General features: G+C 43.5%; 1 protein-coding gene and 1 pseudogene across 1 annotated transcript; one reads left to right on the top strand and one right to left on the bottom strand.

The window, feature by feature from the left end:
* Positions 1-230: 230 nt before the first annotated feature.
* Positions 231-2,664, bottom strand: LOC127310020 (uncharacterized; annotated as a pseudogene).
* A 5,463-nt stretch (positions 2,665-8,127) lies between these two features.
* LOC127306042 (uncharacterized) lies at positions 8,128-21,270 on the top strand. Its single transcript, XM_051336642.2, has 13 exons — positions 8,128-8,533; positions 8,617-8,766; positions 9,328-9,455; positions 9,943-10,072; positions 10,170-10,450; positions 11,267-11,391; positions 13,206-13,249; positions 13,433-13,564; positions 14,045-14,122; positions 14,986-15,068; positions 15,461-15,583; positions 20,779-20,839; positions 20,933-21,270. The coding sequence occupies exons 1-13, from the start codon at positions 8,243-8,245 to the stop codon at positions 21,080-21,082; spliced, it is 1,776 nt and encodes a 591-aa protein (XP_051192602.1). The 5' UTR covers positions 8,128-8,242; the 3' UTR covers positions 21,083-21,270.
* Positions 21,271-22,365: the final 1,095 nt, after the last annotated feature.

Genomic DNA, 22,365 nt, shown 5'->3' with positions numbered 1-22,365 from the left:
GAATTGGCTCAGACATCAGACAGAGTTAAATTAAACCTCTGAACCACCACTACTGCACATCGATCAGTTGTAACTATTAAGGAGAATGAAAATAAGATCATGGAATGCAAGCCGCTGGACAAATTCAGATCGGCGTACATCATTGGATAGATTCAGCACGCAACCATAACATGAATAATACTATCAGCGACGTATCCTAAAGTACATTTTCATATAGGAAACGGCACTGTTTACAGCCCAGAATTTTTTTCACGTGAATAAGAAGAGAAGATCCTTTCTAGCATATCGCGTTCAGCCCGTGCTCTGTAATGAGCCACGTATGGCGACGAGACGAACTGGTCGCAGTAATTCTCGAGCTTGGAGCAGCCGTGATGGCGTGCCAGCCTTAGCGTGCTCCGTGCGCTCTCTTTCTTGATGGACTCCGCTAGCAAGGTCTCGCATTTGGTCTTCATCGTGTCCAGACTGAACCTGCACGCCGCGGCCATTATGTCTCCGACAATCAACACGCCGCCGTCCTCGGCGAAACTACCAGCAAGGGCTAGCTCTTGCATAGCGAAGGATATGTCCTCGGTGATGCTGCTAGTGGAAATAAGTGTCAAGTCTTCCATAGGAGGAAGCTCGCCGGTGTAGATGAAGTGCAGCACGGCTTCAAAGACCGCAGACTTCATATCGTCCACCGGTACGACGGCTTCCATGTTGGCCACCCCCACAACCATCTCGTATAGGACGGGAGACCTTGCGGCGATCAGGAGCTTGTGCGCGCGAATCTCTCTGTTTTCGACAAGGAATGTAACGTCCGAGCCCTTCTGGCTCGCTAGCAGCTCCTCGAGGTGCCGAGCAATGTCGGGTGTCGGCGCAAGCGTCGTGTCTCCGACGCCGGATGAGGCGGTACCAGTAGCAACGCAGCAGGTCTTGTTGGTGACTATAATGTTGCAGTGTATGGTTAGAGAGCCATCATGCGCTAGGTAATGCTGCTCTGCGTATTTCGTGTCCGTGAAATTATACCCCTTTGACGGTGCTTTCCTTGTAAATATGGTTTGAAGTTCTCCTTGAGTTGGCGCAGATTTGCCGTTAGGGTCACTCATTCTGAAACAGACATACGCCCTGACACCGGCAATTCCCGGATCAGTTAACAGGTGAGCGAACACGCAGATACACCCTTCAGTCCGTAATCCTGGGTCTACCACTAGCTTCCAGTCACAACCATCTATCTGGAAAGTGTTGGAGTATATTGTTCTACCAACACCATGTTGGCTACTAAAGTTGGGAATCCTCATCTCGTGTGTGCCGCTCACCACCTTCGACGTGTTATAAGTTGAAACGCTCATCTTCTGTTCCCGTCGGGGGTTGCTGGCGATATCCAAGGAGGAGGAGCTGCCGGCTAATTTACGCGTGCCTACTTTGTTCATGGCCTCGACTACCAAGGATTTGCAGCTCTCTTCCAGCTCCTTGTACTCATCTGTTGCTCTGACAGCCGCCTCGGACGCCAGGTACTCAATGCAGGAGGCCTCCAGTTGGGACTGAGATCAGGTGCCTTGCTGAAGACAAGGCACACATGAACAGTGGTGTGCCTTGACCCCTTTTCCCTGCCGTTGGATCGAGGATCAGTGGCCGGATGAACATATACAGTGCACGACAGTTGTACCGACCATGTGCCACCAACAAGGTCGGCACGACAGAAGCGGCATCCATGCTTTCATACAACACCTCTTCGCACATGAGCCTGAGCTTCTCCAGGTCGTAGCGATCCGCGGCCGCGAGCAGGTCGCACGCCATGGCCACGCGACGCTTCGCTGCACACCTGTCTTTGCAAGCACGCTGGCTTCCCGATGCTTCCCTATCGTCCGTCTTTGCCTTGATGGGAAGCCTGTCGGTGTAGATGAAGCGGATCATGGCCCTGAAGGTAGACGCGCGCATGTCGTCGACCCTGACACGGCGCGTGGTGCTCTCTCTCATGTCGCCCATGAGCTCGGCGGCAAACACAGGCGACCGCATGGCGAGCACGAGCCTGTGCGCCTGGATCTCGGTCTGCTCCACCACGAACGTCACGTCGGGCAACATGCATGTATGCCTGCTCCTGTCGGACTCTGACTTTATCTCTGGCTCAGACGGAAGAAAAAGAAGCTTCTGGACATCGTCAGCGATGGTAGAGTTATCCTCCTCCTCATGGAGGACATCGAGGGTGCAGACAATGGTGAGCCGATCGTCCTGTACGTAGCGGCTCTCATTGCCACGGAACTCGTCCGGCACCGACAACTTCCAGCTCCTGCTACCGGTCTGGGACAAGTGGCCATCCTCGCCGGACCATATGGTGAAGGTGTGCGCTTCCTCGCTGTGCCACTCGGCGGCCGGGAGCCGGCCGAGGGGGTCCTCGATCCTAAGGCCGGCCTTGGCAACGACGAAGTCCTGGGTGATGAAGGGCGTGAGCAGTTCGAGGAAGACGGAGGCGAGGTGCCCCTCTGTTTCGAAGCTGCAGTCGAGGGCCCAGGTGTGGCCGCCGACCTGGAAGGCGCCGGAGAGGATGGAGTAGTGGGTCTCGCCGGCCGTGCTGTAGCCGACGACGCGGAACTCGTGCTCGCCCCGGACGAACGACGACGCCGGAGGCGGCGTGGGCGTGGGCGTGGCGGCCGGCCGTCCCTTCTTCCATGGGCAACGGCGAGTCATCGATCGATGATGCTGGTGGCTGGAAGCGCTCACGACGAAATCAAAACAGGTACTCTAGCTTGCATATAAGATCGACTCTCAAACGACCTACCACAGTGTATGCATATAGGCGTGGTATCAGTTCGAATCCGGCCGTGTATGCGTATCACGCATCAGGCTAGATCGGAGACGGAAGCTTTCACGATCCGATCCGATACGATCCGCTCGTGGGCATAGTTTGTTGAAATTACGCTATCGCCAACTTGATCGATCTATCGATGTATAGACTAAAGTTTTTTTTTCGAAAAAAGAGGCGCTTTATTGATTAACTCACAAAACTACAAAAAGTTCGCCGGATACTATCCGGAATAGAGTGGAAAACACAAGCATAATCAGCTAACAAACTTAACTTAGCTAAGATATGCGCCTCATTCAGATTTCTCTTCACCTGGCAGAAAGATGCCGACAAGAAGTGCTGCACCAAAACCTTGATATCAGCCACCAAAATACCAACACCGGACCTATCTTTTGTAGAGGAGGATAGACGTTGCACCAACGATAAGCAGTCGGATGCAAAACCACTCGATCAAACCTTTCCTCTTTAGCAAAAATAACAGCACGACGAAGGGCCAACGCCTCGGCGTACTCAGGCTGAGAGATCCAATTCAGATAGACCAAAGTTATTGAGATTTCTCACGCAGAGGAGGTAATTTTGGCCGATGATTGACCCGTCTGGGTTCTTCTCTTTATATATCGATCATAACTTACATCAATATTTCTTACGGGCATTCTACATGGCACAGTGGAAGAGCAACCTGATCAGTACGTGCTCCGAAATTATTGAGATTAAGGGGGAATGTATGTTAGAAAACTAATATCCCTAATTAACCGCACGCACATGTATGGTAGTTGAGGATCTCAAAAATATATGTCTATATATTGATCATAACCACACCGCTTCATTATTTTTTGTGCCTTAACTTTTGTAAATGTGTTTTACACAAGGAAAAACACATCTGGCTTTGTTTGCTTATGGCCATCCATAAGCACACAAACTAGATTCGGTAAGACTGCCCTGTGCAGCGACTAACCCGTGTGCTCTTCTCCTTCCTTGACACTATTCATAGTTCCCATCGTCGGCCTCCCTCATCCCCCCGCCTCCGGCGTCCATGGTGGCCGGCGGCGAGGGAGGGGGTCTAGCCTGTTGTTTTAGGTTTTCTCCTTCTTAGGTCTCTCCAGGCAAATAAAAAGGCGGCTGGATCTGGATCTGGATCCACATCAGTCTTTCTTCGATCTCCTCTTCCTCAAGTTCTTTGTGGCTGTGAGGCGGAGGGTTGGAGGTGGGTTCGCGGTGGTTCTTATGCTAGCACCTCTTGGCCAGATCCACGGCGGAGCGTTGCTTTGGCGACGGTCGCTCCCACGACACGCCCCCCCCCCCCCCCCCCCCTTTCCCTTTCTTTCAATAAAGTGGCTTTTCTATTGTGGATCATTGAATCTGGGCTTGCCTGAAGATCCTCATGGAGGTGCAACATATGGGTTCTCGGCTACTTTTAGAGCGGCAGCTGGCCGGGCAGGACCTCATCTTCTTCCTCAACAAGCCAAGAGAGCTCCAGGTGTGTGCAGGGGTCTGCCAGTCTTCTTGCATGCCAGTATCGCGTGCGTGTTGAAGCTAGTCGTATTCAAGCCCATGTCAAGGAAATTTTGTGCACCTTCTGGTTTATCATGGAATCAGGTGCCGGAATGCACCATTCATCATCTCCCTCATCAATTTCAAGGTGGCTTGCTTGTCCACGGGCAGCCAAATCGCAAGTTCTTAAAAGTGAGCATGGTGCTGCAGGTTTGGAATCTGCACATGAGGATTAGGGATTCTTTTCCTAATCATTGTTTTTCAGCTCAAATTTGATGTGAATGCGTGAGGATGAAGATGATTTTTCCCAGAATATGGTCTTTTGGTCGGAGGCCTTTGGGTGGGGTAGCAATGGCTCTGAGCTTCTTATCGATTTGTCACCTGAAGTCGCCACCAGCCTACTGTTGATCTTCAACTATTAATATATTAAGTTAAGCTTTTACTATATTTTGCCTTTGGAGATACTGAATCTTTTCTTCCGACCAAAGAATCTTGCTGCTCTGGGTTTGAAATATCAGAATTGGAATAGTATTCATAGAGTGAGCTTATGGAGCTAGGCTAATATAATAGCCAAAGAATTTAGACATCAGTTATGCTCACACACAACAAAGGATATTGATGGGCAACAAAGATCTTGGATTTCCCTCTCTTCTTGCAAGGCTATCAACTCTGGCAATCCTATACGGGTGCAGGATATTTTCTTGAGTTCAAAAGGCATAATGTTTTGGCAAGCAGATGATCAGCGTGTAGAAGATGCTATCCTTCCGCTGTTCGGGTTGTGTCACCAGAGATGGATGACAACACCTCTGTTGTTGATCCCCAGATTCAATGGCGGGGACCTACTGAGATTGAGCTCGGTGATGGTTCCTCGAAATCTATAGCTCAATTCTCCTAAGCCTCAAGTGTATACGCCGGATAGACTGCCGGGAGAGCCACCCGCAGGGCATCAACCGGTATGGAGCACAATGAGGCCCTTGAAGATTGCAGATGGAGCAATATCGAGTCCGTGTTGTCGGTGGATGAACGACCGCTGTTTGGTTTCATAGGCATTCTTTGGTATCAACTATATGTGTTTAGATCATCTTTCTTTCATATTGTGCGTTTACGCACCTTTGATCGCCGCTCGACACTTTATCGCCGAGATATGTTGTACTCTGAGCTCTAATGTTAATATATGTCCTTGTTAAAAAAAAGCACACAAACTACCCGAGGAGCTTTTGCCCCCGGCAGTTCCAATCAAGGTTTAAAATATCACGTTATTTCTCCGCTAATAGCGCATTATAGCATATCTAGAGGATCCACGCTAAATTTTAGTAATTTTGCTCGATGTGACGCTATTTGCGAATAACATGTTATATCGCGCTAAAATTTCATAGCGTTAGCGCTATTTTTTCAGGCAAATTGCTTTCACTTTTTTATGGTGATGAAGTGCAATCTGTTGATTCCACTTCTAAATCAGAAGATAATATCGCTAATGCTAATATCTTTTAATAAATAATTTATACTATGTTGTTGCCCTGTGAAATGCTGATGTTATCCTTCTAACATATTTGTGATCTATTTTTATGTGTGGTTTTGTATGTATGATTCGGTCAGTTTTGGACTATATATCCATTCGTTCTAGTATTGTTTATTTTTAAGCTATATTTAGTATTATTTTGAAAATGGTATTTGAAATATACCATGCTATTAGCACGATATAGCGTCCACAACATTTAAAAGAGGCTGCCGCTATTTCATTTAGCATGCTATTTTAAACCTTGGTTCCAATGCAGTTCCAACCTTCAATATCATTGCGTCCGATGATCCACCTTGGAGGTGGTCGCCGATATCTCAGTTTTATTTGTGTACGCATCCTCTTCTTCATTGATCTTCTGTTTTTTTTGCGGAAATACTTTTGTACACCCACACATGAGTGTGGGTGTTTCCGTCACTGTACCATTTATTTCTCGAGGTCCGTGCCACCATGGTACATGAAAAAATTCCTTTCTCCCTCCTCTTTTTATCCGAATCTCAAAGCACAATGGACGGTGACGAAAACATACACACCCATGCGTGGGTGTACAAAATCTATTTTTTTCTAATTCTTCCATGGTGTCTCAGTACTCCCCTCTTTACCATTTGCTTGATCTTTATCTTCAAGCAACCCCACAATAGTTGCAATATTGGTATGTCCTTCTTCCCCATGTTGGCAGCATTTCCATCATTGGTTAGCGAGTCTAGTGCGAACCTTTTACATACAAAAGGATTGTGTAGCACATAACCCTCACGTTCGATCCTAGATCATGCTCCATAGCAGTTGGATCACCTTCACCCCCTTCCCATGCCATGCCCCCACATTTTTTGCTCTCTTCCTCCTTCACTCCGGCCTCACACAACTGCTCTTCTTCTCCCTCTACCACGTCCTCCATCAGCTAGGACAAAGTCATCACAACGAAAAATTTCAGGATCATGTTCGCCACTTACACACTCCTGATACCAATGTCAGATCATGCCACAAACTTCACATAATACTGGCTATCTTTTCAAATTTGACTTGATGATAGTGTTTTTTCCGTCTCTAGTCATAGAGACAAATCGGCTTAGCTTTTTATTGACATATCACTTCACTTTAAGTCTGACAAAGCTTCCAATAAATCCTACGGGTAACTTGATATGAACTTCCTTTATTTCTCCCGGACCTTGAGTCATCCCATCACAAATTCCTTTAGATAATTATCTGGCAATTTGTGAATCTACGTCCACACAATTTTATCTAGCTCCACTTACACCGAATTTGTAAATTCATCGTATTCTTCAATGATCAAAGCTTGCTCTCTAAAAAGTCAGGGATCTTAAACTGTTGACGTGTATAAAGTAGATTGCCTAGCCCTTTCCATCAGTTCAGACTTTTGGTTCAAGTGACTAGTGCATGAAACTTAACATGGTATCAGAGCCCAGGTCTCGAGTTCAAATCCCGACTTTTCCAATTTATTCTAAAAATTATCTCCTCTCCCCGCAGCCTCCTGCCGTGTGGTCCCGGCCTTCTGCTGCCTCTTTGCCTCTCCTGCCATGTGGTTCTGGCCTTCCGCTACCTCTTTGCCTCTCTACACGTGTTGATTTGTCTTCTCGTCTCCCCGTCACACGTGAGAGGGGTGTTGACGCGTACAAGTAGATTGCCTAGCCCTTTCCATCAGTTCGGACTTTTGGTTCAAGTGGCTAATGCATGAAGCTTAACATGGCTTTGTTCCGGTCCGCTACACAATTAAAGTGAAACGTGAACAAGTTATCCTCAATCATTCTCCATCATTCTCCATGTTACCTCTCTCGCTAGATACCAAGCATATCTCGTATCCGCAAATAAAGCATTTTGGGTAAAACCTATCTTTGATGTGTGTACTCTTGCAATCGCTAGCCACTTGGATTTGATATTTAAGTTCTTTCAATTCTTCTTCCTAGATGAAATCCTCCACTTGGCCCTCCTCGAGATTCAATCTATTGATTAAACCCTCAATATCTTCTGCTTGACTACCTGTAGGGGGCTGTAGATCCACTTGGCTCACCATTTTCTGCCGTAAAAAACTACCCAAGGGAGGAGCACCCAAACGGGAGAGCGATCATAGACAAGAAACTAGTGTAGGCGAGATCAAGTCTTCAAGCACTCCTCGATGGAACGAAATACTCTCGACATGAGAAGACCAAAACCCTAGTTCTTTCGCTTGGGAAAGAAACGTGCTGCAATATGGTCTCTTGGCCCTTCTTCAATGAAAATGACATACGTCGCTCTCTAGGAACGGAAAAGAAAACATCGTGAAGACGAATTTCCGGTAAAAGAAAAAAATGTCGTGAAGGCGTATTCCGCCAGTACGCCTTGTTCTTTCGTGAGCAGGGGGCAAAACACAATTGTAAAATTTCACCCCGCGCCGCGAACTCTCCAGTAGCCTCCCCACGCGAGCCGCCACGGCCCAACCTTCCCCGTGGCAAAACCTAGCCATGGCGATGCTTCTCCGCCGCCGGATCCCTCTTTTCCGCCTCCTCCGGCCACTGCAGACCGTCGCGGCGGCCTCCACCACCACCGCCCCATCTCCCCAGCTGCCTCCTCTCCAAAATCCTGTCACCGCCGCCGCCGCCGCCTCGCCTTCTGTCGCACTAGGATCACGCCTAGGGTTTCCAAGCGCAACACCGCGCACGTCGGCTTCGAGCGCTGCCGCCTTTCTCGCTGCCGGCGCGGCCGCCGCGCTTGCGATGCTGCCGACGGTGGCTTACGCCGATGCGAACGAGGAGGTGTTTTTTGTTTGTTGCTTCTACCTGAACCCGCCCTTGCTGTTTAGGGAGTAAATGGGTCTGAGTTTGATCTCTGTTTACAGGGCGTGGTTGACGCTGCGGCGAGCGCTGATGCGGCACCCGTGGAGGATTTGGCCCGCAAGGAGAGGAAGAGGATAATGGAGCTGATTGAGACCCAAGGAATGCTGCCCGGGTCGTACCCGAAGTTTGATGTTGCAGTCAAGGGACAGAAGGTCGTCCTTCCCGCTCCCAAACATTCGAGTTATATTGTTGATACTGCTGAACAATATTTGGTACTCTGCAGCTGTTAGTAAATTTCAGTAAATTGTGCATGACATATCAGTATAAGACAAATAGTAGGAGTTTGGTCACCACTTTGATACATATTGTGTCAGCAACTTTGCTGAGAATTCTGTGCGATGATTTTTTGTTTGAAATGGAAATTGCTGTGTGATTTGGTGCACCGACTGATGTAGAAAGTAGGTAGATTTGGCATGGCACAGTGACACAGTGGTAAAAAGTTTAAGTGAACTTAAGTACGGATGTCGGTTATTTTCAGAGAATGTCAGTAGTTGTTCCAAGGATACTGTGAGATAAAGATTAGTTGGAATGTCACACAGTTGCTGTTCGAGCACAATTATATGTTGGTTTTGTTGATCTGGCATGACATTCAAGCTACTACACTTTCTTAGAACTGCACATTTTCACCCCATAATCATTAACAGACTAATAACTATGTGTAATGTTCACTTGATAATCACAGTTGATTTCTCTGATTTTGTTTTTTTTGGCAGGTGGTCGTTAAATTCAATGTACCTTCAACTTGTAATATATCACACCTCATTGTAGATCTCGTAACTCATATCGGACTTGAGGCAGAATTTGCTGGTGGCTCAGAGATGCTATTGCGTGCTTGGGACAGGTTAGCAAAAGAAGCAGTTCGATATTCAGTTAACTGCAACATCTCTGTTACCCACCTAGGGTTTGGTTCTGCTTAAGGCGATCGTATATAGATCGCAAATTGTATAGTTTCAGATTCATCCACATGCATTCTCTTGTGTCCTTACATGCTGCTTCTATATTCGTTTTCTGCTTAATCAGAGTTCTGGGGGACAATTTCTCCCTGCTTGAACTAGCATACCTAACCTTTCTTTGATGATAGTTACCTGGTATCCATTCAAACCCTCAACCTCCCCCTCCACATTCTCTCCTATATGTCTTCTCACCATATTAGTTGTATACCAAACCTTGTACCCTTTAGCTGTGAAAAGTGCAGCATTATTGTCAAGGTTTCTCATATAATCTTCTTCCCTGAAATTTTCCTGGTGATTTTCTTGTCCTTGTCGTATATCTAGGAGCTGACATGTACCAAGATTTTTTTATGTTTTAATTAATAATTTCTGTTCCAGTGCAGCTGCGCGCCAAATAACGTTGAATCCTCCGAAAACAACAGCAAGCACTGGAGATAACAATGAAGATTCTCTTTGTGTTTTGATATTTGAGCCACTTGTCGGATCTGAATATGCTGTTAGTTCTTGTGTATGTATACTTCATGAAGATTGTGAAAGCAATTTAACCTACTCTTTGTCATTATATAAGAATTTGGGCAATTTCTGATCATTGTGTGTACTCTCAGGAAGTTGAATTCATCAAGCCTGGCAGTTTCAGTTTGAAAGAACTTGAAGGTTTGGTCAGTGCTTTAAAATTAGCTGGGCAGAAAGATGTTAAGACATCATCAGGGAAAGCATCAACCAAAGGAAGTGGTCAGAGATCTAAGTATGCACCCTCTATAGAAAAAATTGTATCTGATTTAGAGGCTATGGGTGTTAGGGTCTATGGGTTTGATGAAACCTCTAGTGTTCCAGTGGATGGTACTGTCATGTGGGAGAACATTGCTGGATATGAGCCTCAGAAAAGGTACATCACCAGCTCACTGTTTTTTTCATATCAAAAGCAGCAGATATTTTGTGCGCAAAGTAAGAATATTATATTATTAAGCTTGTAATGTATTTGGCTATTTGCCCAAGCCTATGCAGAAGCATCTCCCATGCATATGGCCCATTCCTTTTCCCTTTTCTGCTTATTGACTTCTTTCCTTTACAGTTGGCACACTCTGATTGCTTCTTGACTGTGGAGCTTACTATCAGTCTTATAGGAAACTGCTTATCATGGTTGAAAAATGCGTAACTAAGCGTTCCCTTAAGCACTGAGCCATGGCAAAAAGCTTCGCTGAGGCCCTAAGCGGCTACTTAAGTGCTGATAACTGATAAGGCCCATTAGCGCAATTAGGGCGTAAGAGTTGTGCTAACTATCTCTTTCCTGCTACAGAGATGGCCCAGTAAGGCCCATTATTGAAACCTACTCACTCAATCTAAGCCATTTATCATTTCTAATCTGAGCCATCCATCCATCTACTCTGCTCATCTCTTTTTCCCACTTCTTCACTTTCACTTTCATGCACACATGCACAGCAACAAAGGCGGCGCTACTGGCGTAGCCCCTTCTCTGCCTCCGCCGCCTCTCCTTCCTCGGTGCAAGCACCATTCTCCTCTACTCTGCTCCCAGATGCCCAGAATTGCTTCTTTGTTTTCTGTCCGTATGGTTTTGTACAGAACACTTAAGCTTCAATTCCTCCGAGCGGCGCCTCACCGCTCGCTTAGCGTTTAGCGCTTTTTTGAACCTTGCTGCTTATATGTATTCTATTAAGGTTTATTTATGTCTTTGTTCTTATAGGGAGATAGAGGATACTGTACTCTTGGCTTTACAGAATCCTGAAGTATATGATGATATTGCTCGTGGTACACGTTGCAAATTTGAGACAAATCGACCTCGAGCTGTTCTGTTCGAAGGTCCACCTGGTGAGTGATCTGAATGACATTTGCCTTAAATGGAGATTTCTGTACCAAAAATCACTTCATTGCATTTTGTGCTCTATTGCCTCTTGATGTTAACAGCTATGGTAAAAACTAGATGATTCCCTGCACGCTGCGGCGGGAATTAGTAGCACAACAATTCATGGTAATACAATCTATAACATATGAGAGTGTTTGACAATTCATCATCACTATGAATAACAATGTCTCAATCATTGTTTTTATTTCGCCAAATAATGAATACATCATTGCATATTGGTGATACATAATTCGACAGGCCCCTTGAAAATGTGACATCTCTAGTCCTCCCTCTGATCCATAATAACTTAAGTGTCGGGGTTTTAGTTCAAATTAGCTCAAATTAGAACTAAACCTCCAACACTTATTATGGAACGGAGGGAGTAGCTTAAATTAGATACTGAACAAACCATTCACCAAAGGAACTATTAGAAAGAAAATAGTATAATGCAGACCTCAAAACAATTGATTTCCTTCATGTCACCCTCATTCGATCTAACTCCCTCTGATGCATAATAAGTGTCGTGCTTTTAGTTCAAATTTGGACATTTTGGTACACTACACTTTGTACTTTTACACTTCTCCGCACTAATCTGCACATGGGGAACAACTACTATGGTTAGATCAACGCTTACAATCGTTAGTATGCTAGTTATAGCAAGAAGGGAGCGACGGTGCTCAAGGTATGGTGAGATCTTGAGGCTCTCATCACTTGACCAATGTGTATCCTGTGAGGCTGTTGACTTATTGAGGTCTGCTTCTGCTTGCTCCCTTCCTTATGCCAGAATGCTTCATCACAATCGCTGGACGATCATCTGCATCACGATTCAGCAGACCGCCTACTCCACCCAGACCTTGGGCACCGTCACTCCCGTCTTGCTATACCTCCCAATCTAAAGCATCAAACACAAACAACCCTAGTACCAATCGACGTGATAGAGAAATTGGAGAAGGCAAGCTAGATGTATTAGTAGTGGCATTTACGATTTAAAGGCACAAACATCCGCTCGTAAGCCTTCACCAGTGTTCTGCGCACCTGCTATACAACCCATCCATAATTGCATCTGCTTCATGGAGGAGATAAAGAGCTATGAAAAGAAATATCCATCAATTTTTGTTTGGCAATTTTTTGCATGAAAAGATAGTGGGGGAGATGAAGAGCAAGGGGATAATTATGATGGGGACCCCGTAACGGAGATGAAGTACCAGGTTTATGATCCTTGTATTATTTTTTTAAAAAAGCTTTATGGTTGAACGTGGCAGGCGGTTTTCTTTTCTTTTGGACGGAGCTGATAGATATGCTTAGATAGAAGCGTGGTTAGCTTAGACCAACTACCGGCGTAGTGCCCATGTTTGGTTGGTGTGGTTTTATCACAATGAGACAACAAAATGGGAAGTTGGATGTGAGAATCACATGGCTGTGGTTTCGTGATGATGTGGGTATCCTGCATATGAAGATAGACAATCATAAATGATCCATAGTGGGATTTTTCTTTATAAGAGATATAGATAGATAGTAGTTAACTTGGTTATGCCATTTCAGAATTGAAGCTAGAATTTTTCAGATAGAACATTGACTACGAGTGAGAAACCACAGCATAGATCAGTGCTTGCAATTCCTTTTTTTTTGCGGGGAAAAAAAAGGAATTGCAAGCACTGATCTGTGCTTGCAATTCCTGACTTTGAGGAACACATTGCCTTTTTTTATATATTACTAGTATGAGCGCTTCTGTTTCTTGTTGGTTTGTTGGTTCAGTTTATCATTTGCCTCATTATTTCAGGGACTGGTAAGACATCTTCTGCTCGAGTTATTGCCAAGCAAGCGGTAGGTGATAGTCCTATACTTCAGAAATTTCCCTAAAACAATTTCATCTTATTCGATTTTAATAACTAAGTGCTTTTGCAATTTCAAAGTAATTTTATGCCAAAGAAAATAAAAACATGTTTTCTGAAAGCAGATGCTCAAGTAGTTCCATTAAACTTGATGATTGGCTTTTCCTTATTTTAGGGGGTTCCACTGCTATATGTGCCATTAGAAATCATCATGTCCAAATATTATGGTGAAAGTGAGCGCCTATTGGGATCTGTTTTTTCACTTGCGAAGGATCTTCCTGATGGAGGTATTATTTTCTTAGATGAGGTATGCACCTTAATCTTTATAGCATGCATTTGTTAAACATGGTGCTTAACACACTAAGGCTGGTGGAATTTTTTGGTGTTCAAATGTCAGAAAAGAAGGGATATTTACCTTATTTCCAAATAATGATGGCTGGCAAAGTAGAACCAGTTATACTTATGCCTCTAAAACAACTAAAGTCACTGTTATGCATAATGGTACCAAACAACTAATTTAAAAGAGAGGAATTTTATTATTGATATGTAGGCTAGAAGCTCTGCATGACCCGTTTAGCCTGTTTTTGTTCTCCTTTGTACAATACTTGTTATGCTACTTCACGCCATAGTGATTTGATTTTCCTGTTTATACTAAGATGCGATTTTTTACATCCTTCTAGCTACCCCAATACTTGGTAGGCTTTCATATCTAGCCTACCCCAACTTGCTTGGGAAAAAGGCTTTGATGTCGTCGTTGTTGTTGTTCTAATTGTATGTCCTTGTATAGGTTGACTCTTTTGCTATTGCTCGGGATAGTGAAATGCATGAAGCTACACGAAGGATATTGTCAGTAATTCTGCGACAGGTGGACTCTTCGTTAATTTTTCTGTATTACTACAAGTAGAAAACTAATACTGAAGTAACTGCTGAGTTTGTATGTACCTCTTTCAATCACACATTCGCTGTGGTGCCTGTTACCCTTTTCTGATAGGGAGTGAGGCTTTATCTATTCCAGACCACCAGAGTCAATGCATGACCACAGCTCAGGAAAGCCGAAGGCATATTAAGCGGAGTTACATAAGTTTGCATGTGCACATTAGTTCACTTCATGCCCAACCAAATGTACCTAGACATTGTCAAACTGACGAAGTCCAAAACCAAGCAAAATGATGCACCTGAGTGCTAAAACACCACAGTTGCCAGCTTCGGCATTCCACCTCAAGTACAACCTTTCTCACACGATAGTCAGGAGCGAGTACCACAGCCTTTCGCACTTTCAATAGTTCATCCAGTTCAGGGTAGGCCACCCACTCCACAAAATGTGCAGAGCCCACTAGGAAATCTCCAAAGTCGCCGCACAGCACCAGATGACCTGCGTCAGAGCCATCTGCTTTATTCAGCCCAAAGTCTGCACTTAGGCATACCTTGTTGTGTTGCAAAAACTATGCATTGCAATATGTATTGAAAGGAAGTACTTATAACTGGCATGACATTTTATTTCATCCCTGGTTTTTTCTGTGGTTATTTACTTAAGCTTTCCGTAAGCACTAGAATATAATAAAGCCTCTATCGCTATCCCCCCTGATTCTTGGTATCCGATATTGATAGCTTGATAGTCTCAGTTACCTGAGAAAGATCGGCATGTGGTCTCTTAGGTACTGCTATCATACTTATTACAATCGCTACACCCTGCATATATTTTGTTGACACTATTTTTTTTTTGTGAAGATCGATGGATTCGAGCAGGATAGACGTGTGGTTGTTATTGCTGCAACAAATAGAAAGGAAGACCTTGATCCCGCCCTCATCAGGTGTAATTCTGTTGCCACACCTTCTTTGTTCTGTAAACAGTCCCAGTTAATTTTGACATGGTCTAGTGGGTACTGAATGATCTAATAATTTCGTACTATTTCTGCAATAAAGAGCCGTATGCATTGATTGATGCAGAGGCTGGGATGACCCATTTCAAAAAAAAAAAAAAAGTGGGTACTGAAGTTCTTATGCGTGAGTTAGATTTTTGGCTTTTTGCATTTCCCCAAGAGCAATATATAACAGCATAGAAGCTACAGATAAAACAGTGATACACCATTGAATTAAACTGCCTGACCTTGTAACATTTAGATATCATTATCAATTTGACATTATTTGGATCATGTAAGTAAACTGTATCCTTAACTTTTCCTTTTGCCTTGTCAATTTGCAGCCGTTTTGATTCAATAATTTGTTTCGGCTTACCGGACCAGCAAAGCCGTGCGGAAATAGCAGCCCAATATGCAAAGCACCTGACGAAATCTGAGTTAGTTCAGTTTTCCCTTGTCACTGAAGAGTAAGTACTTCAGTCTGAATCTTCACACTACTACATTGCGTAAAATTCACAGTAAATAACTTCTGCACACTTTTATTATTCCACACTGTCATTTGTTCGCTGCTCCATGTTGTGTGAGGTATTTATATGGCACAAATAGCTCTATATCATCTCCTAACGAGTATGCAATCATAAGGACAGATCTATAAGTACAAAGCATGATGTATATCTATTGATATATTTGTTTGCGTTGCTCTTAAGAATATCTGAATGTAATGAAGGCCTTTAAATTCAGTGTGTTAATGAGACGCAGCCCATCACAGACGTAACTGATCCTTGGTTACCTGGAGGAGGCAAGAAGACTATGTTTTAGAGTACTTTTTTTTAAAAAAAAAATAGAGAGTTTCCTCACTGATTTCCATTAATAGATACCAATATGTCCGCTACAAATAAACAAGAAGAAGGAAAACCAATATGTCCAAACATGAAAGAAAGGGCGCTTCTAAGATGCTACCCAAAAGGCTACATCCAACGAAAACTACGAGACACCTGGGCATCCCCAGGAAGACCTGTAGCTGCAAAGACAAAATCCACATATCATTTCATTGAACTTTTCAGCAGACTTCGGACAAAATAAACGAAGACACCAGTGTATGTGGAACCAAACAAAGATCTTCAAGCCAGGTTCCCGGGCATGTTCATCCTCCACCCTTGAGCAGCTCGAAACACTTCATTTGCCACCTGTCCGAATAGTTTTAGCCCTCAGATCAGGTCCACTTTGCTTGCTTCTTTCTGCAAAATAGACGTTGCCTTGCCATCCTCGTTTTATCAAATTATCTTTGGTTAGAATACTGTTTCTCACAACCAATCACAAAAAGACTTTGATCTTTTGAGGAATTTTGATCTTCCACAGAAATTTACAAGGAAAACCAACATCGTTTGTTATCAACTGCTGATACATTGATCCGACAGTGAAAACTCCATAATTTTTGTCAAGGACCACAATATTTTATCCTATTCATGAGTAAGGACAACTTCTTCACAAATTTGTTTCAAACAGTTCCCCCAAATAGTTCTTCTGAACCTCACTCTTTCCCAACTTTTCAATAATGTCAGCTACTGAACATTTTTGAAAATCAAAACACAGGTTATGTAACATTGGGTAAGACAGCTTAAGAGGCTTGTCATTTGCCCACCAATCCTCCCAAAATCTAGTATTCTTCCCATTCCCTATCCGTTTCTTACAAAATTGATAGAAACAATCTTTCACATTCATGAGCCCAGCCCAGAATTGCAAACCGCCCTGTTTATATTTTAGCCCCGACAGGATTAAGTTTTAACATACTTATTTAAGAGGACAGTTTGTCACAGACCTTTTTCTGTCTCTAGCTTCCAAAGCCATTTAGAAAGCAAAGCCATATTCATTATTTCTGGATTGAAAATCCCCAATCCTCCCTGTTCCTTGGGTTGGCAAACAACCTCCCATCTCGCCATATGATATTTTCTTTTGCCTCTTTTTCTTGCTAGACCATCCTGGATCTAAAGAAATCCACTCCTTTTCTAACTCCCACAGGAACTCTGTTGAAAGATGGCATAAATAATGGCACATTAGTCAAACTGGATTGCACCAGGGTGACTCTGGCACCAATGTTCAGCAAGTTCCTTTGCCAGCCTGAGCATCTAGCAGCAATTTTATTTTCGACAAAATTCCAATCTTTATTCCTTAGCCTAACTTTGTTAACTGGCAAACCTAAATACCTCATGGTCAAATTCCCAATCTTGCATGTGAAAATCATTCTATATTCTTCACTTCTCTCCTTAGCTTCACCAAAAAGATACAATTCACTTTTCAGGAAGTTAATTTTTAGACCAGACATCTGTTCAAAAGCACAAAGAAGGAAATTATTTGCACTTTCTACATCATCGGGTAGGAGGAAGGTGGTGTCATCTGCATACTGAAGCATGTTAATACCATTCTCAACTTCCTCACTTAACATCCCTTTCACCACACCACTCTGCTTTGCATTTTCCATAATTCTGGCCAATGCATCAGCAGCTAGATCAAACAACAGGGGTGAGATGGAATCTCCCTGCCTCAAACCTTTGTAAGTTTGAAAGTAGGGTCCTAACTTATCATTCACTCTAATACAAACACTCCCACCCCTTATAATGCTCATGATTAGATCTCCCCAAGCATTGGGAAATTCTTTTAATTTCAGCATTTGATAGACAAAAGGCCATTTAATTTTACCGTATGCTTTTTCAAAGTCCACTTTAAATAACATAGCATATTGCTTTTTAAAGTGGATTGAGTTTAGAGCCTCATGCAAGATTAGCACGCCTTCCATTATATAGCGACTTTTGACAAAAGCAGTCTGGACTGGAGAGATTACAGATCCAACCACCTCAGCCAGTCTATTCATTAGGATTTTGGTTAAAATCTTGAAACTAATATTCAAAAGGCCTAAATTTCTGAATATGTTTTGGTTCCTTCGACTTCGGCACCAAGGTAATTATCCCATAATTCAATCTAGCAATGTTAAGGTGCCCTTTATGAAAATCATCCAGCATTGCTTTGAGATCCCACTTAATTAACTCCCAGAAATGCTGATAAAATTCAGCAGTAAATCCATCGGGTCCAGGAGCTTTATTATGCTCCATGTCAAACACAACTTTTTTTTTAAAAAAAATTCATAGAAAGATGCTTCTTCAAATAAACAGCCTCTTCGGCACGAATATTTGCATTTTTCACATGCAATCTTATATTAGAATCACCAGGTCTACCAAAAAGGTTTTTATAATAGTTAGTAAGAAAACTTTTCAGATTTTCCTCTCCCTAAGTCACACCTTCCTTCTCCAAGGAAATGATTTTGTTTTTTTCTATGCCTGCCATTGGCTTTGGCATTAAAATACCTAGTATTCATGTCACGCTGTCTGATTTCAGTATCTTTACATCTCTGCTTCCATTTTAATTCTTCCTGAAGCAATAATCTATTTAATTGCTCCCTCAACTCTTTTTGCTCTGGCCTCATCTCTGCGGTCAAACAAAAAATTTCACAATGTTTGTCTGTCATCTCTAGTTTATGTAGAATTTCTACTTTTAAATTTTTATACCAAGCATCAACATTTTTAGCCCATACTTTTACATTTTGTCAAATCCTTCTTAATTTCTTCTGCCATCTGTCTATGTTAGATCCAAAAAAAAAGGATGCATCATTCCATATTTTCTCAATAATATTATCAAAACCATCTCTCTGTAACAATGCATTTTCAAATCTGAAAATAGGCGGCATTTTATTGGGTTCACCCGAATCTATTATGAGAGGGGCTTGATTAGAAAATCCCCTTTCTAAAGCAGACACTACTGTGAGAGGATAATTATCCTCCCAATGAGCTGAAATCAATTACCTATCTAGCTTCTCAAAAGTGGGGTTAAGACTTAAGAGCATTATTAGCCCAAGTAAATTTTCTCCCATTTGACGGCAATTCCCTCAAACCAGCATTGTCGATAATGGCATTAAACACAAAACTCCAAGGGTTTGTGTTATTGGGTTTACTCTTTTCACTAGATTTCCTGATAATGTTTAAATCTCCTCCGATTAAGCAAGGTGAATCATTATCTTGACAAACTCTTGATAATTCTGCTAGAAAGGCAGCTTTCCAGCTCGCTGCACATCTCCATACACACAAATAAAATTCCATTTGAAACCACTTTTCTTATCTATAACCAACACTCTCACATAATATTCTCCAATATCAGATTCTACAAAGTCTAAGTAGTCTTGGTTAATACCCACCAGGATCCCTCCTGACTCCCTCTAGGTCGGCTCTGTGCCCATGCAGTTAGGCGTAAGGCTTAGCATAGTGCATAAACTGCTGCCAGCTGCGTCCAAACCATCGGTGTGTCTGAATGGAGCAGGGACAAGCTAGGAAGGGCGCATGCATGTGGCAGTGGTGCAAGACACATAACCAATGGAAAACATGTGACACGGCGAACGGCTGGCAGATGCATGCGGCAGAAGCACGGAGCCAGCGGTCAAGGAGTGCTGGTGTCCAAGTTACGCGAGAGAGAGCGCATGCGATCCACCGGATATTGGGCTATCCAATAGACCAATACGGAGGTCCAGAGTGTGTCTGCATTGTTGGATCTTACATCTAATTGCTGTCAATGTCCAATGAAGTCCAGTCCAATAGAGTCCAATGAATTTTAGGCCGAAAGTCCATGTACTACAGAAATTCAGTTCCATATTTAATACTACCTCCGTCCCAAGGAATAAGGCGCACGCGTATTCCAAGGCGAACTTTGACCATAAAAATTAAGCAACAAAATCTTAGTTATATTATATGTAATTAGTATCGTTGGATTCGTATTGAAAAACACTTTCTAATGATGTTAATTTTATACAAACAATCTTTATATATTTGAAGTAATTCTTAGTCAAACGAAAAGCACGTAAAACGAGGGCGCCTTATTCCTTGAATCGGAGGTAGTAGTTACATTTCATTGTTTCTTGCAATCCCAATAAATCAATGTGTTTATCAATAATATTCTCTCTTGCAATTCTTTTCTTGTAATCTTCCCCAAACCCCTCTTGTATTCCAAATGAAGCCTAACATTTTATTTGTAATTTTGATTTCCTGCCCCTAGTCCTTCCTGAAACAGCACTGCTCCCACAACTAATTATTGGGGATTTGCTGTTTGTCACCCACCACCGCCAAAATGTTACCTAGAATACCCACCAACAACTGAACCGGATCACTCATTGAGACCGAAAACCGAATCTACCATGAGAAGCTCCCAGAACCAGTTTTCTCTCCGAGGCATCGCCTAGCGAGCAGTCTTGCTAGAGCTGTTATTATATACTTTAGAGAGTAGTACATTTTGCAAGACAAAAATCTCATAGGTCCCTGATTCAGCCACAACTCTCATGTTTGCAGCAGCATATGTTTGGCATACCGTTCGTTTTAACTGCTGGTGTATTGTATTTAGATCCTTAAAATGCCTTACTGTAGATTAGGGAAAGCTGCATCACTTATCTTGCTGCACTATTTGTGACTCTTGACTCAGCCAGTAGTATGTAGAAAATTTGATCATGCAGCAATATGTCATGTTCTTCGTTCAGACAACTATGCATGCTGCTAAAATATCGTTGAAGGCAAAACTGCTGTTTAGCTCGGCAGTCCATTATCTGACTAATTCTGAATATTGGGTGCAGGATGGCAGGAAGAGATATCAGGGATATCTGCATGCAAGCAGAAAGACATTGGGCATCGAAGGTATGGCAAACTAGCCCACATGTTATTTCCCCCTCTCCTCTTTTGAGGTATGATCAGGCTTTTCACTTTGTCAATGTGCTTTGCTTTGTGTAGTTTATCAGGGGACAAATTCCGAAAGACGAGAAGGGGGATCCCCCTCTTCCTCCGGTTGACGAGTATGTTGTATGCGCCGAACAGCGAAGGAAGTCATTGCCGGATAGAACAAGACCGACATTCAAATCGAGTCCGCTGAAATTAGCTTGAAGAGCCTATCTCTTTTATACGTTAGGGATGCAGCATCAAATGTAGGATATGTGAATAGTTAAACTAGTTTTTCATGTTGTAGTTAACCTACAAGTCTGGGTTCAGAAAACGTTGTTTGAGGAGGGATATCCTTTTTTTTTTCAGATGTTGAGAGGGACATTCTATGAAGGAGGTCTGAATTTTTTTCATATTCCAAAGTTTGACTTGTGCCGACCGTGTTAACTCCTGTTGTGCCCTCTGATCTGTTGACGTCTTGGTCTACAGTTGTGATCAGTGATCCTATCTGAGAATTAATTGCCTTGCCACGCTTTCGTTTACCTGAAGAAGGTACCGAACACTGCCGTCCTGCCCGGTTCAAATGCTGAAGGAGCTACATTCGAATTTTTACCACGTCCATTTCAGCATGTGAAGAGATGATTCTGTACAAGAGAGTATGAAGCCTAGTGACGGCGTATCTGTATCGTTTGTTTTGTCAAAATACTCCGTGCCAAGTGCCCGGACCACGAATCTGGAATCATCGCTAAGTTGTAGCGCGCATGAATACGTACATATCGACGGTTTGTCCCATCCGTGCACGAGACAAAACGAGATATATTCCGTGAGTGTGATGTCCCGAGAGAGAAGACACCGGAAGGCAGGGCATCCCATGTTGGTCACGACTTGGCCAGAAAGCTATCGCCTACCTAGCACTTGCCTGGACTGACCTGAACATCGCATTAGCCATTAGGTAACCGACATGCGACCGGAAGGAAAGAATGATCGGTTCTGTAGTCTCTGAACCTCCCAACGGGTTTTGCAGCCTCCTCGTTGCTTTGCTTCACAAGACGAGTATCGGAACTGCATGCGTGTCCTTCTTTGGGGACTGAACTGATGCAAGAGTTGAGGAACCTGCTGTACGTACGTCGTGATTCATGCTTAGTTCTCCCCCGCGCTTGCAAAATGTGGTCTTCCGATTACGACTGCCGGTAATACCTCGAATTATCTAGCGATTCCATTCATGTACCGGTGCCGACAATATAGTGCTACCAGGATTCAGAACCAATCGATGCAGGACCGATACGCCCTGATTGAATGAAGGTATACACATACGATGGCGGTATTCCTCTGAAAGCTACGTATGCGCGTATGTATGGACGGAACCCAATCGGACCATCTCCGGCCCTCCAATTATAAGCTGCCCGCGATGGAGCCTATACGTACACGACGAGCCTACAGTACACAGGACAGGACCGCGTATCTGGGAAATCATGGCGGAATCCGTCGCGCCGTCGCTACGTATACGT

This window comes from Lolium perenne, chromosome 6 (assembly GCF_019359855.2).
Source record: "Lolium perenne isolate Kyuss_39 chromosome 6, Kyuss_2.0, whole genome shotgun sequence".
Lineage (NCBI taxonomy): Eukaryota > Viridiplantae > Streptophyta > Magnoliopsida > Poales > Poaceae > Lolium > Lolium perenne.
This window is presented reverse-complemented; position numbering and strand designations above follow the sequence as displayed.

Excerpts from the sequence above, each read along its gene's own strand:
- LOC127306042 (XM_051336642.2), top strand. The coding sequence starts at position 8,243 with ATGGCGATGCTTCTCCGCCGCCGGATCCCTCTTTTCCGCCTCCTCCGG. Across the intron at positions 11,392-13,205 it reads TCTGTTCGAAGGTCCACCTG|GGACTGGTAAGACATCTTCT; the intron begins GTGAGTGATCTG and ends TCATTATTTCAG. Across the intron at positions 13,250-13,432 it reads GAGTTATTGCCAAGCAAGCG|GGGGTTCCACTGCTATATGT; the intron begins GTAGGTGATAGT and ends TCCTTATTTTAG.